The 16,462-nt window shown below is 41.2% G+C and overlaps 1 protein-coding gene across 1 annotated transcript in view; it reads left to right on the top strand.

Moving 5' to 3' along the window:
- The first annotated feature begins 823 nt into the window (after nucleotides 1-823).
- Nucleotides 824-16,462, top strand: part of WNK1 (WNK lysine deficient protein kinase 1) — a 515,889-nt gene continuing 500,250 nt past the window's right edge. Inside the window, 1 exon segment of the mRNA XM_030214920.1 lies at nucleotides 824-2,660. Coding sequence (XP_030070780.1) covers nucleotides 1,899-2,660 — 762 coding nt within the window. The 5' untranslated portion in view covers nucleotides 824-1,898.

Below are 16,462 nucleotides of genomic sequence, written 5' to 3'. Positions count from 1 at the left end.
GAGAAATTGCTGGGAATGGATATAGAGCAAGAAATGAAGAAGAAAGGAGAAAAGTAAAGAAATAAATGGAAAGGAAGCCCTGGAAACGGAGTTAAGAGGACAGATAGCAGCAGAATCAGATACTGGGCCAGCATGATCAGAAAAAGAAAGTCACCAGACAACAAAGGTAGAAAAAAATCATTTTATTTTCATTTTAGTGTTTGGAATATGTCCACTTTGAGAATTTACATCTGCTATCTTATTTTGCAATGTATAGCAATTTGTTTCTAAGAATATTGCTGACAATTCCTTTCAGTGTGGCAAGTGGTGAGCGATCATTTTCATGGGGGGGGGGGGGGGGGCGCCAACTGATAGTCTGCAGGGGGGCGCCAGAGACCCTAGGCACGGCCCTGCTGAAAGCAATATGTGGCAACACAAGTTCCCCTGTGTTATGGGCTAAAACTGGAGTCAGTGGAAATTGAGAATTCTAAATCGGGGTAAAAGCAAGACTGGGATTTACATGGAGATGTAGTACAACTCCTAAATTTTAATTTCCTCATAAACGATTTTAACTGTGCTAACGTAAGAAATGAATGCCAAAAACCCCAAACAGAACAACCCCCCCCCCCCCCCCCCAAACTATACAGTGAGAGGCATGGGAGCTCAGTTGTAGGCCATCTGTGGTCTAGGCAGTCGAACTAAACTATAATTCCCAGAAAACTTACGAACTGTATACGACAGAATTCAAGACCTGCGCAGAAGCGGACCCCGGCGCGAGGCAGCCTGGCAGGCGTGAACGCGCGCAAGGAAGAGGAAGGGGGCGGGGCCTGGGTTGTGTCGGTTTTCGCTTTCGGCCAGTCGCCATAGCGTGAGAGGAGAGAAAGAGAGCGTTGTTGGCCATCATCGGATACGAATTTCGCTGCTCACTGTTCTGGAACTGGATTACTCGGATTTCTTCAGAACCAGCGTGTCGGCAACACTGGGCGGGAAAGCGGCCTTGCCTGCGGCATCACTATCAGCACCCGGAGGTAGCCGGACTCCGGGTAGCTGCTGCCGAAAGCAAGCGCGAGGCCCGCAACCGAGCTTCCGGAACCGGTGAAACCCTAGGTCTGTGGAATTGTTACAGTGACCGTCGGCGAAGGTTGTGAGTGACAACGGGGAGATGTGGACCATGTGACTCCCCTGCACCTCATATTTTACTGATTTCAGCTGGATTGTTGCGAGTCCCCCCTCCCCTTAACTGTGGATTAAATAGACTCTGACAACATTCACATTAGGCCCTTCCCCCTAGTCCTCTAAGGTCCGGAGCAACGTCTGGGCGACGGAAGTAGAATAAGGACCGCGCGGCTGTCTGTTATCAACATCATCCTCCTCCTCTTTCTGCAGGCCTGGACAGAGGCCTCCTACAAACAGCTGGAGCCCCATAGTGACACCACCCGAACCTCCGGCGCCTGACAGCCACAGCGTTCTGTCCTGGGAGACGGGACTTTTCCAACCTACCACGAGAAGGGGAGAGGAAGGGAAGCTTCCATTCCTTGGCTCCGCCGCCTACTTTAGTCTCTCTGAACTGGGATTTTGCTACAGCGTCGTGGAGGCCTGACAGATTTCGATTCCTTGGGCCCTGGTTCTTCTGGGGTCACTTCTTCCTTTTCTAGTAAGCTGGCTTCCCGCGTCGCTCCATGACGGTATTGCCAGATCTCACGCTCAAGTATGGGTGGTGAGTGGAGGACTTCGCAGGCAAATCCTAAGCAGACCCCCCATTCCCTCCCCATGCAGGGCTCCTCCGACCCACTCTTGCACTCCACGAACTCTCGTAAGTGTTGAACAGAACAGCAGCTCTGCTTCTCCGGACTCGTCTTTCATACGAGCCTCGAGTGCTGTACCGGCCCTCCGCCTAGACATTTCCTGTTTCCAGTGTCATGTCTACAAATTCAAACGCTCCTAGCTCCAGTCCTTTTCTGGCTCCTCCTAGGCCTGTCAATGGCTCCAGCTCCGATACCTCGGTGGGGGAGAGGCTGGGAGCCGAGAGCCCGGGTCCGGATGGCGGTAAGGCAGAGGAGTTCCGGCGCAGACGGCACACGATGGATAAGGACAGCCGGACTGCCGAACATCGCTTTTTCCGTCGTAGCGTTATCTGCGATTCCAACGCTACGGCCTTGGAGTTGCCCAGCAAGGAGTGTATCCTCGCCTCCCCTCCGGAATCGGAGACTACTTTGTCCGTACACCTCATTCCGCTTGTGCCGGACCCATCCTTCATCCTGCCTGCCCAGATTACTTTGGAAGAGAAACCAGGTGCTCTTAGTCAGGGGGAGTCGCAGTGCGATGTCTCCTCTGTTCCCCTCATAGAAAAGAGTCTCGTTTACCCTGGAGTGATTGGTGCTCCTAGGGGTCAGGAAAGGACAGAAGAGAGAGGGCAGGGTGGCTTGAAGGCGGACACGGGGGATAAGAAAGAAGAAATAGCCCCCAAAATTGGCGACGATGACATCCAAGAGCCTGAGGAGAGAAGCCAACCGGAAAAGTCCGCGGATGATAACGAGGAACTGGAGACCAAGGCAGTGGGTTTCTCGCCAGACGGCCGATTTCTTAAATTTGATATCGAGATCGGGAGAGGCTCCTTCAAGACGGTGTATAGAGGGCTGGATACCGAAACCACCGTGGAAGTGGCGTGGTGTGAGTTACAGGTAAGCTGGGTATACCTTTTGGTGCTGTCATAAATCAGTCCATGGGTCGTTCTTTCCACATTCTGACCAAAAATAAATGAACATCAGTTTTTCAAACGGGGGAATTCTGTATTCAAGAAGGTTTCTGGATTATTGGGTATTTTAGATTTGTTAATCCTCTGGCAATACTGCCAATATGTTGGCCTTAGTAGGTAATAGTCTGGCATGCAGAGAGCATTGCAATAGATTGCCGGCATAGACAGAGCTAATTTTTGTTTTTCTTTTTTTAATAGGGACGTTTCGTATTTATAAACAATTGTCAAACGGAAAATACGATTTGCAGAACTTACATCTCAAATCAAGGCCCCAAACTCATTGCTATGAGGAAATGCAGTAGCTTCTGTTCTGCATGATTTGAATGGAATAAATGTATACACTTTGAGCCTGAAGCCCTGTTTTAAGATATGAGCACTGAAAACTGTTCTGCAGCAATTGTTTATTATTACATTTTGGTATTTACTTAACAGTATCAATTTAAATCATTGGTATACATATTGTACTCATTTAATGTAAATGTCCTAGCATCGGTAAGGTGCAAGTGCCTATGTTTCAGCCATCTCCTCTGGTCATCAACCTTTATTATCTTTAAATGAATTACAACATTTGTTCTGTACCTATGTAGCTTTCATTTTTTAAATCCTTTTTCTTTCCGTTTTATAAAATTCTTTATTCTACCTGTGAGTGAATTCAGCACTTTTTTTTAAACATTTCTATAATCTGAGCATGTACCAGTTGGTGTTGCCCTTAAGGTAGAAAAATAAGTAAAACATTTTCAATTGGTTTAGTTTTGAACACTGAATAGTAGCAGTGGATTGGTTCTGCCCACACCTGCAGGTGACTGTTCAGTTGTAAATTGCACAGAGAGCTCACATACAAACCAATTATTTTATGCTACTGAACAGGACATAAAACATAACTTGCATCCTTGAGGAGTCATCTTGGATGCAAAAGCTTTGACTTCTAGATTACTAAATTACTAGTACATGTGGCCCTATAAATAATCATAGCTAGACCAAGTATAGTTTCCATGGTTGAAATGAGCAGTTGGCCTATCGTCATTAAGATCCATGAATAAGCTTCGCCATTTCCCATCAGAACAGTTAGCACTCCTGTAAAGATATCCTAAATTATTGGGCTGATTGGATGGACCTGCAGGGCTCTATCTGCCGACATTTATTATGTTACTTTGTATAACCATAGCAACCAAATTGCTCTCTGACTGCTAGAAAGATATGTTCTAAAACAAGTTTGAAGCACTTTGTGGTGGGAAGGTACATATAGATCAGTTACTACATTGTTGCTCACTGAAATGCCTGTTTTAGTGCTGTTAATCTTGCATTTTGTTGTATGTAGCAAATCCATTTTTTGCAAGAATGGAAGTTGACAGGCAGATTTATTAATTTTTTGATTTATCACAATAAATATGATTGAGGAAGGATGCCATTACTTCACCTACATTCATGTAGGCAGCAAGAAGAAGCAGGACTACAAGAACAAGATTCAAGTAATGTTAGCGACTGAACTATTTGGAAAATAAATTAAGGGCCCTTTTATAAAACTGTGTTAGGCACTAATGTGCGCCTAATGCTGGAAAAATGGTGTTAACATGGGATGTGCTAAAGCATCAGTTTTACCATCTGCATGTACTGTGTGCAGTATTTACGTTTTGTATTGGGGAGGAGAATGGGCGTGGATGCGATCAGCTAGTTTGCTGATGTTAGCATTGCACTAACTGGTTAGCATGTCCATAACGTTGGAGCCCTTAGTGCCTCCTAAATACGAGGCGGTAAGCACTCCTGTGTTTATTTTTTTTTTAAATAGTCGCACACTAATGCTAAAATTAGTTCACTGCCAGAAAAGGATTTAATAGAAAAGGACTGAATTTACGGGTGCTGTAGAAATGGGCATAGCGTATGAGAAAGGCCTGTGCAAAGACTCATTAAGCCCATTTCTTAGCACAGCTTAATAAAAGGGCTCCTAAGTAATTCATTGAATACATCGTTACAAGTATGGGTGTGCTTGCAGTTTAGGGGAGTTGGCAGATTACAGCACTAACCCATTTAAGATACACAAGTGTTTGAAAATATTTAAAACAACTTAACACTAGTAATAATTCCCTCTTTATCATTCACTTCAGAAATGCCAATTTAAACTATAAATGACTTTTAGATGTACACATAAATTGGGTTTATCACTTTTTAAAAGCTTTTCTTAAACTTGGTGCATATTTGCACTTGATAGTTGCAAGGGAGCATGTACTGAGAATCTGAGGGAGAGGAATGAGTAGTTAGTTTTAGTGCAGGTTTGATAGGCCATATAGTCTTTCTATAATATTCTGTGTCTGATACTACTTGGGTCATTTGTATTCTCCATGGACATACAGGATGAATCAGCTACATGCTGGTGATGTCATCCCATGGTGCCTTGGACCAGATTAGCTCTCCTGTAGCTCAGAAAAGCCTGGAAAAGAGCATGTGGAGGTCATTTTCCCCCTCCCCTCCCTGTGCCTCTAGCCATCTAGCTAGACAGATGGATCTTCCTGATCTCTTTTCCTTCAGTTTGTTTCTTTTTGGTTTAACTCTCCCCTCTCACCAAAAAAAGAATTCTTAACATAAAGAAGTAATTATAAACTATTGCATATACTAACAAGAGGAACATAAGGAGCCACACCTTTACCCCTCAAGGTCATACTGAGGCTTATTTTCAAAGCACTTAGCCTCCCAAAGTTCCATAGAAACCTATGGAACTTAGCCTCCCAAAGTGCTTTGAAAATATGCCTCACTGTGAACTCCATACGGGCCAAACTCTCCCTCTGTCTCCCTTGTCAGGTGTTGACCTCACTGGGTTCTTAGGTTCTTTTGTGTGTCATAGGGTCACTTATAATCTTGAGGAAAAGGAATTCTGTGAGCTGCGGGGAGAATAGGTTATGGTTAAAGCTAAAGTAACCTTAGTAACTGTATTTTAAGCTAATGGTTTCCAAACCTATTCCATTTGGGATCTACTGGAGATGTAAATCATAACTGACTACAGTGTAACAACATGTCTTATACATTTCTGTTTTAATGCTGTGCATGTTATAAAACTGCTGTGCATTGGTTTAATTACATCAAAATGGTCAACTACCATTAAAGTGTTAAAATTTTTCACAGATTTTTCTTTCTGAAAGGTCTGTAATTAAGATTAATTGATTGAGGCTTTCAGATCATTTTCTTTTGTGGACATGGTGTTGGACTTGATACATTATTTAAGAATGCTTAAACAAGGCAAATCAATTGCAAGGTCTTGTCTCCAAATAGCTTCCAGTCTAATTTGAACACAGGTGGTTTACACAATCTACTCAGGGTCATAACAGTGACTAGTAGAATGAGGATCTGAACAGATCTTAGTGACATCATCTTATTGGTGCACACTGACAAGCTTGGTACCTTAATGTGGAAGCACTGTGATTTGTGGAGGGGTTAGTCATTTTTTTTTTTAGCTTTTCTATTAAAAAAAAAGGCAAACCAAATTGAGCATATATAATTAATTTGAAGTGAATGACAATTTAAGACACAAAAAGATGATTATTGCTAGAAGAGTAACATCCTTGATATAGCTATTGTTCAACTATCGCCCAGTAGCATCCATCCCTTTAGTAATCAAACTAATGGAATATGGTAACTAAGCAACTTACCGATTACTTAAATAAGTTCTCAATATTACATGAATCACAATTAGGATTTCGATCCAACCACAGTACAGAAACAGTACTAATCACTCTCTTAACCAAATTTAAGCAAGCAATCGCAACTGGAGACAGCATACTTCTCCTGCAATTCGACATGTCCAGTGCATTTGATATGGTTAACCACAAAATACTACTAAACGTCTTAGAATACTTCGGAATTGCAGGAAACATACTTAACTGGATCAAAGGCTTCTTATCAGCAAGAACATACCAAGTAATATCAAATTCGATTATATCTCTACCTTGGAAACCAGAATGTGGCGTTCCTCAAGGATCACCACTCTCTCTGACCCTTTTCAATCTAATGATGACACCATTAGCCAAAACGCTATCCAGCCAAGGCCTTAATCCTTTTATTTATGCAGATGACGTTACAATCTATATCCCATTCAAACATGACCTAACAGAAATCACTAAAGGAATCAACTACAGCTTCCATATTATGAACTCATGGGCGGATGCTTTTCAACTGAAACTCAATGCAGATAAAACACAATGTCATCCTCTCATCACAATATAACAAGTACAAACCCTCTACTTTAAATACCCCAAATTTTACCCTTCCTGTCTCAGAAAGTCTGAAAATTCTAGGAGTTACAATCGATCGAAACCTTACCCTAGAAAACCATGTGAGAAACACAACAAAGAAAATGTTTCATTCAATGTGGAAACTCAAAAGAATAAAACCGTTCTTCCCAAGAGAAACATTCTGCAGACTGGTACAATCATTGGTACTATGCCAACTAGACTATTGCAATGCTATCTATGCCAGTTGCAAAGAACAAATAATTAAAAAAACTTCAAACTGCACAAAACACGGCAGCTAGACTCATATTTGGCAAAATGAAATATGAAAACGCCAGACCTTTAAGAGAAAAAATTACATTGACTTCTATTAAGAGAACGCATTGCATTCAAGGTCTGCACCCTGGTTCATAAGATTATACACGGTGAAGCTCCGGGGTATATGTCAGGCCTCATAGACTACCAACCATGAACTCTACTAGCTCATCACGTACGTTCCTGAATCTCCACTATCCCAACTGTAAAGGACTAAAATATAAATTAACATATGCATCTAGTTTCTCCTATATAAGCACGCAAATCTGGAATGAATTACCAAAATCCATAAAAACAATCCACGACATAATTAATTTCCTTAAATTATTGAAAACCAATTTATTCAAGAAAGCATACCACAATAACTCATCCTAAATGCCAGTTAACAAAATGTACACTGGATCAACACAAAACGTAATTCTTTATTTCCTAATTGTTCATACTAATTTTATCATGATTTGAAATTTAATATTCCTGATTGTTCAAGCTAATTTATCACAAATGGAGTTTAATTCAATACCTTTCATTTCTTATTATAAAATGAACTTTCCTTACCTGAATACCTAATCAATTCTGTCTCCTCTACCTTAATTATGTATTTCTTTTTTCCGGAACTGGTAATCACCATTACGGAACTATGTAAGCCACATTGAGTCTGCAAATAGGTGGGAAAATGTTACAAATAAACTCCTTTTCTCCAGAGCATTTTCATAAAAAAACACTGATTTCTGCATGGTGTCCTTTTCTAAATAATAATTTAATAAATAGAATAGTAAAAACAGAAAGTGAGTTCCATATTTTATTTGGTCAGCAAGAGATCATTGAATGCTAAAACTGGACTAACCATAGAGTTTAGCTGTATTAAATTGGAACTCTCTGTAATCTTGATAGTCCTTTTCCATAAGTAGTGTGAAACACTTTCTGAATGTGTCTGCAATAATTTTGAGATTTCTGAAACAAAAGTTCATTATACCTCTGAACTGATGTCTATACCTGAAGTATCTTTTCATAAGTATTTTGATACTTCCTATAGTTATTCCAGCAGATTTAAGTACATATAAAATTACAGGTTTAACAATTCATATAGTTTGAGGGAGTGTAACTCACTTTTCAAGACAGGTAAAAAGGTATTATGTAGAAAGCTCCCTTTCATCAATCTAGTTATTTTGAAGAAGTTGGAAATGATTGAAAAACTTGACATTTCTTAAAAGTTCAAGTTGTAGTTCAAGTGAAATTCTCACTAAGCTCTGATCATTTTCCTAAGTAATATTTTCCCTGTGTGTTATATAAGTTTTTGAAAGATAGAATTTGGAAGTTTGTGTGTGTTTCTTGGGGTTTTTTTTTTTTTGTATCTGGCTGTGCAAATATGTATGGATGAGCAGAAGGAGAAGGAAAATTCATGAAATCTACCAGAATACAGAAAGGGAGGGAAAAATACCAAAAAGGCAAAAACCAACCAACCTTATTGACTTGAAGAACCTTTAATGATAAGTCCAACAAAGGATATTGCAGAACATTAAGCAACCATAAAATTGAATGACACACAGAACCTCACTCAATATGGCCATGTTTTGATGATATTGCCTGTGTCAGGAGTTGTACATCCACAAAGTGCTGTTGCTCAGGTGCAGTCTTTGATTAGAACTGCTTCTGCGAGGCTGTATGCTAATGCTTTGCTATACTGTCTTTTGCGCTTTAGAGACACTTGAGATAGAAGCCTGTCACCGCACCTGAGCGATGCCACTTGTGGGTTGTACGATTCCTGATGCAGGCGATACTGCTGAAACATGGCTGTGTCAGATCATGTGTGCCATTCAGTTTTATAGTTTAAATATTTTGCAGTATCCTTTGTTGGACTTATCATTAATGGTTCTTCAAGCCAACAAAGTTGGTTGGTTGTTTCTTTACCTTTTTTAGCATTTTCCCTCACTTTTCAGCCTTCTATTCAAATATTTATGCGACATTCCTTAGCGTCCCTCTGGACTGGCCCAGGGTTGGACTGATGGGTTGTGCACGCCTTCCAGCAGGTGGAGACTGAGAAACTTCTGACTCTAGAGCACCAATAACAGCCCTGGCCATGTGACCCTAGCCTCAGTATTTTCTCAGTCCAGCAGGCGGTAGAAGATGAGCCCATTAGTCTCTCTCTCTCTTTCTCTACTTGGAAAAAAAAAATCACCCATCTGGACCTGGGGAATCCTGTATAGAGGCTAGGAAGAGAGCAATTTTTCCTCTCCAGCCTCTGGAGTTCTAAACTCGGGGGTCCCTCCCCCACTTCCTCCCCATCTCCCTTTGGTGCAGGGAAGAGCTAGGAAATGTGTTTAGCCTTTGGGAGAGGCAGCCACTTTCTTTTTTGATGAAAAAAAAAAAAAGGAGCAGCACCATTTGTTATCTTTCCTCTCCCCCAGGCACAAACAAGTAAGCAGCTCCCTCCTGCTGCACTGATTTATGAGCCTGTTTTAGTTCCTCTCATCTCTCGGCTCCTGTTTTGAACCCCCCCCCCCCCCAAAAAAAAACCCGTGGCACGAACGAGCAGGCAGCTCTGTCAAGATTACTGGTTTCTTTTCAGCTGTCTCTCTTCCTCGCGTTCAGCATCGGCTGTATTTTGTAAAAAGGGAAAAAAAAAAACCTCCACGGGCATAGAGCGAATGACGCTATGGCAGAGAAGTTAAAGCATTGTGCTGTGCGCCAGCGCAGGAGAGTAGGTTCGCTCGGGGGCGTGTAAATTTGCACAGTGATTGCTGTACCAGAGCCGCCCCTTCCCCCGAACGCTTCGCAGGCTGCGCCTGTCTCAGCGTCCTCGCGTTCATCCGCGGAGCTGGCTGGCCTGTCAGGTGTGGCAGGGAAGGCTGCCATCTTGCCTGGAAAGTCAGCTCTGCAGCACGTGAGCTCCCATCTGCTGCACAGCCTTCAGTTCAGCCTGAGGCAGTGTCTGGAGGACCTCAGGGGGAGGGGTTTTCTCCCTGAGTTTGTGTTGAGCCACAAGATTGAAGGGTGAATTGTTACGTAATTAAATTTTCAAGGTGTACTTTGATGGCTGGGCAATTATTTCCTTTTGTGATTTTTTTTTTTTCTTTTTTTTCAAAATAGAAGCGTAGTTCTTATGGGCCATCATATTTTGTAATGCCCATTTTATTCTCCCAAATTAGTATGTGGTGTTCACAGAAATCTTTGCCAGCCAGGTGACATGAAGGAGTGTACAGCGCTGTGTATGTCTAGTAGCGCTTTAGAAATGATTTGAAGTAGTAGTAGTAGTAGCTGGGTGGGGTCAGGGGAGTACTGCACAGTATATGTATTATAACATTTTCTGTTAAGCTAGTTGGGTGGTCAGTAAAAGCAGCTGGGTAGTAACTCCATTTAAAAGGTCCTGGGGAGAACACTGGTTTTATATTGAGAGTTTTCATAAATCCTAGTTGATCTAACTTTCTATTTCTCTTTATAACTGCCTATGCTATGCTTTCTTGAATCCTATTAGTCTTTTGCCACCGCCACTGGAAGACTGCATCATTCATATTTAAAGAAACAATCATCCTTTCTATAATCTTGAATCGACTCCCTTGGAGCCTTATTACCTCTTGAACTTTTTTCCCCACTAAATTGTTTGCTACTTGTACATTATTTGTACTTTTGAAATGTTTGAAATGTGTTGAATTACCCAAATTCTTATTTTTTAACTTGGATATTGTACTGGACTTCATTCAGGTACTTCTTGCCGGGTTTATTGCAGGGTTTGAAAAAATCCTGTGCTCCAGGCTGCCACGCTTAGAAATTATGCCTTGATATGTAGGATTTTCCATATCATCTGCAACAGCTGCAGTTTCCAGAATAGTTTTGCATTCTGTTAGGTACCACTCGTCTCTCAGTGAATTTTGACTGTAGTTCTTGAATTCCTGCTCTGGTCACAGTCATGTGAGACTTGAAAACTGAGAGACCAAAGCAGACATTTGGGTGCCTGCATGTCCTGATCAAAAAGCTGGGAGGGAGGACTGGCTGAAGAAAATGACTTGGGGAGGTGATTCTGACATTAAGTACACAGAATAAGATTCATTATAATATCTCACAGAATTATTCACAAGCTGAAGTTGATAGATCAAAAATTATGATTAGGGCATTGAACTAACTGATCGGTCCTCAGAACTGGATTGGCCCAATTTCTGCAGTTTAAGTACCTTTGTCACATTGTTCTCAAACTCCATGACAGGAAGTTACCATGTTCTGACTCCATATCCCAAGAGAATGGAACCTACATTTGGCAGTGCTTTCATGAATGAGATTGTGTAAACTGATGTAATATCTGTTTATAGCTGGGGGGGGGGGGGGGGGGGGCTGCTGAATAGACTGAGGGGTTTGTTTACTTGTTTGTAGTGGTGTGGGGAGATAAGATTGCTGAACCAAGGATGGTATGAGGAGGAGGAGTACAGAAAGAAAGGGAGACTAGTGGGAATGAGATAGATTGGAGAAGACTGGTGGGGATTTGGTCAGTGGTGATAAGTGAAGCAATAGTGCATTAAGGGTCTGATTTAACTTTTTTAATAAACAGCCTTGGTAAATCAGGTCCTAAAACAACTGCAGCAGACTTAGGGAGTGGGGGTGATACCCAGTGTTGGAAGGAAGGCACAAAGGCCCCTCCCTCCCTCTGCTTTTTAGTAGGGATGAGTGGTCATATATGAGAGCTTTTAGTTGCTGGCTCCTAGAGCCAAGAAATTTAAGGGTTGGTTTATTGAATTATGAGTTTCTGAAATTAGAGTTGCAAAGTGTAACATGAATGAGGAGGAAATGGAACATTTGAAACTTTCACACTCTACCAAAAGATATAGATCAAATGGGGAAGGACAGGAAATATATAAACTGTAAGTTTATTTTTTCTAGTGTTCTTATTTTTATGCATGAAGTAAAAATATCTTATGTGATTTTGTTTTTTGTCATTTTAAAGTCAGTCTGGTTTTCTGGTTAGAATTTTACCATCCGAAGTGGCTCAATCAATAAACAGTTGCTCATTCAACTTGTTGCTTCAACTATTTGACTTTTTTAACTTTTTTTAATTATTATTTCAACTGCTTTATATATATATTAAACCATGTGTGTAAAGAAGGAAAAAAGCCTCTGTATTCCCGTTTTCAGTACGTATTCGTGCCTGTTAACTGGGATAGATAAGTGTTGTCATAACAATTTGGTTTTGTTGATTAAAAAATAATAGAAGGTTTTTTGAGCCTATGAAGATTCTATCCCAGTTAACAGGCACGAATACGTACTGAAAACGGGAATACAGAGGCTTTTTTCCTTCTTTACACACATGGTTTAATATATATATAAAGCAGTTGAAATAATAATTAAAAAAAGTTAAAAAAGTCAAATAGTTGAAGCAACAAGTTGAATGAGCAACTGTTTATTGATTGAGCCACTTCGGATGGTAAAATTTTATTTGTTTCAAAGATAGTGGTATCGTCCCAATTGTTAATTTCTGGTTAGAATGCCATTTTTATCATCAGTTGACAGTGATTTTAATTTGTGCCATTCTTCCTATGACATCAGATGATATGCTATTGTATAATCAAGGTAGATATAGATTAGTTTTAACTGCATCTATACAAAGTATACACACACTTTTTCCTTGAGCATATTTCAGTGGGCTTTGAAAGCGTATACTGTATATACTTCTACTTGGAAAAGTTGTCCTATGTATGCTCTTTAGATGTATTTTACTTACAAGTGTTCATCTTTTCAAGCGTGCATAAAGTGCTGCCTGCTGCTCAGTCTTGCTCCAGGGAATGTGCACACTCAGTCATAGAAAACATATATGCATAGAAGCTATGAGGGGCATTTTCGATAAAACATCTAAACCTGATTTGGGATGTTTTGCTAAAAACGTCCAAAAATCAAGTGGCGAATGTAGGTATTTTGGAACCTGAAAAAATCTCTTTGGTTCAAAAATTGTTTTTTTTCTAGACATTTTGTGCTTTGTGCGTTTATCTTTTGGGACTATTTTGGAAAAAAAAAAGTCCAAAAACCTCCACTGGGATGTCTAGGGGGCCATCGTTCTTAGTAGACTGGCCACAGAGACATCCCAGCAGAGCAGTGGGGCAGTTTAGGGAGCACTGCAGTGGATGTCACATAAAAGGTCCCAGGTACACATCTCATCATAACTCTTTATATTTTTATTTATTTGTTGCATTTGTATCCAGGGGTGTGCTGGTAAATTTTTAATAGGCTCTTTCTCCGGGCGTAGCCAGCTCTGCATTTGGAAGGGCCAGGGGTGGGAGGGGGGAGCAACACTTGCCTCTCTCTCCTCCCTCCCTTCGTGCGGGCACGCTAGGCATACCTTTGCTGGCAGCCAATAAATGGATTGCCACCACTTCCAACGTCTTGCTCTGAGCAGCATGCTGGAACTTCTCTCACATGCTCGAGAAGTCTCAGCCTGCTGCCCAGAGCTAGAAACAAGGAGCGGGGAGCAGCAGTAGTCTATTTACTTGGCTGGCAGGGCTCAGCATCCCCACCAGCAAAGTAAAAGAGAATTCAGCAGGGGGCCTAAGCCCATATTTTGGGAGCCAGTTGTTAAAGTAGCCATGGAGGGCCTTACTTTAACAATAGGCTCCCAAAATTCTTAAAAACTTAACAACCGGCTCTTGCGGCACACCACTGTTTGTATCCCACATTTTCCCACCTATTTGTAGGCTCAATGTGGCTTACATAGTACCATGATGGCAGCCAATTCTGGTAAGAGAAATACAGAGTGGTCTAGTGTTGATGTTCATAGATGACAGAGTATTTTAAGTGATCAAGGAGAGAGAGTTAGATTTTGTCCAGTTCTGGTAAGAGTTTCGATTGTGTTGCAGAGTTCAGGAGTTTAGGTTGGTTCTTTCTGGTATGCCTTTGTGAACAGGTTGGTTTTTAGCGATTTCTGGAAGTTTGGTCGTGCATTCTTTTCATGACATTTGGAAGTGCATTCCATAGTTGCGTGCTTATATAAGAGAAGCTGGATGCATATGTTGCTTTATATTTTAGTCCTTTGCAACTTGGGAAGTGGAGATTCAGGTAAGAGCGTGCTGATCTTTTTGTGTTCCTGGTTGGGAGGTCTATAATGTCTGCCATGTAGGCTGGGGCCTCGCCATGAATAATTTTATGAACTAGGGTGCAGACCCTCAACGAGATTCACTCTCTGATTGGGAGCCAATGTAGTTTTTATCGTAAGGGCTTAACACTTTCGTATTTCGTTCTTCCAAATACGAGTCTAGATGGTGAGCCCTCTAGGAACAAGAGAAAAACCTACTGTACCTCACTGTATACTACTACAATAGCCTTCAAGCATGCAGGTGTCACCTATATATAAGTACAGTAGGTATTTAGTTTGTTTTTGGAGGGCTCATATGTTCCTGTTCCACCACAAGTGTATCAGTTAGAGTGCGATATGGGTCTGGGTTCCTTTCTGTACAGTGCACTGCACCGACCACTAGGCTACTCCTGGGACCTGCCTACTGCTCTAACAAGAAGGGCCATCATATCTGAAGCTGCCATAGAGCCTGGTATGCCCCGTCACTGTCCTATCTTAGGTGGGTGTGAGGGGGTCTGTGACCACTGGGGGAATAGGGCACCTTTTTGTCAATTATTCATGATTGAAACGGGTCTAGCCAAAAAGTCTTAATTTTGGCCCTAGATGTTTTTATTTTGTTAATTTTTTAATTGCAGAAAAACATCTATCTTTTGGTGCCGCCCATGTCCTGCCCAAAATACATCCCCAACACGCCCCTTTGAAATTAGAACAAACTGTGGAGAGAAATGTTGAAAATTGCAGCTTGGACATTTTCTGGATTTTGTTTTTTTTTGTTTTGAAAATAAGCCCCTATATGTGCAAAAAAAATGTTATTGGGAGGCCCTTATAAGCTTGTATGTAAAAACTTTTTTTTTTAACCTGCAGACATCTTTTAACATTACATTATATTTTTACCAATGAGTAATTGTGTAGAAAGTAAAACTAATTCCTTGTTGTCCCTACCAGACTAGTCCTCAACCAGCAGATGGGAGACAGCCAATCAAATTTGAGCTCTACCCCACATAGGGCACTGTGCAGGTAGCATCCTTCAGTATGTCCTCCTCCAGCAGATGGTTGACAGACATCCCATGCAGGCATTCTGATTTGTTTTCCTCCTAGCCCAGTTGGAAAGCTGGGTTACCAGTTGAGGTAGGAGACTTTTTTTTAAGGAGTTTTGGGGTTCTCCTTGAATTTGGCTAGAAGGGATACCTAGAGGACTCTGTATTTTTTTTCTCTCTTCCTCACCTCCTTCGTGGGTTTAATTGTCAGGCTCCCTCCTCACTCTAACCCCCCTCCCCCCAACACCCCCCCCCACCAAAAAAAACCAGAGAGCAGGTATGATAGTTTTCAAAAAGTTGAGGAAATTTTAAAAATGAAGGAAGCTGTGTGTGTGTGGGGGGGGGTTGAGCTCAAAGCAGCTTTCTTTGGGAGCAGTAAGATGTTACTCTTTGTTTGCTGCTTTCTTATATGGTACTTGGAATGGTTCTGAGCTGTTGGCTGCCATTTCTTCAGGACATGTCAGCTTCTGTAGTGTTGGTGCTTCAGGACCTGTTGGCTTGTGTTTGGTTTTGAAGCCTATTGTGCTGGGGACACTTTAGCGCATGAACATGGCTGTAAGTGGCAGAGTTTTTTTGTTTGTTTTTTTTTTCTCTCAGCATACTGTTGGCTTCAGAGAAGGCTAAAAGATGTTCTCGCTGTTGAACTGAAGAAAACCTTTTGGTTAATGTGCCTCTTGCGGCAGGCTGTCAAAAAAGCCTTTTGAAGAAGATTCAGACTATCCAAAATACGACTGCACGATTAATTTTTTCCGTTCATAAATATGATTAGTGTTTCCCATTGCTGCAGGACAGTGGAGGTTTGAATCTAATTTATTTGCATTATGGTTCATAAGATTTATGCACTAACTCCAATATATTTGCTTGTTTGGGTTCAAATGGCTAATAAAGACAGAGGCCTTCGAGGTAATTTTCTACATTATCCCAGTCGTTTTAAATTGGAAAAACAAGACCATTTACTCTGCAAGCCTTATGTATCAGGCCCCTTTGTTATGGAATTAAATCCCTATACAGTTGACAAAAATAGAGATCTATTTTTAGGAAAGCTCAACTTTTTTCTTTCTAAGAAGTTTTATAATTAGAATATGTTAACTTTTTATTTTAGTGTGTATTGAGT

Source organism: Microcaecilia unicolor, chromosome 9 (genome assembly GCF_901765095.1).
Source record: "Microcaecilia unicolor chromosome 9, aMicUni1.1, whole genome shotgun sequence".
In the NCBI taxonomy this organism is placed as follows: domain Eukaryota; kingdom Metazoa; phylum Chordata; class Amphibia; order Gymnophiona; family Siphonopidae; genus Microcaecilia; species Microcaecilia unicolor.
This window is presented reverse-complemented; position numbering and strand designations above follow the sequence as displayed.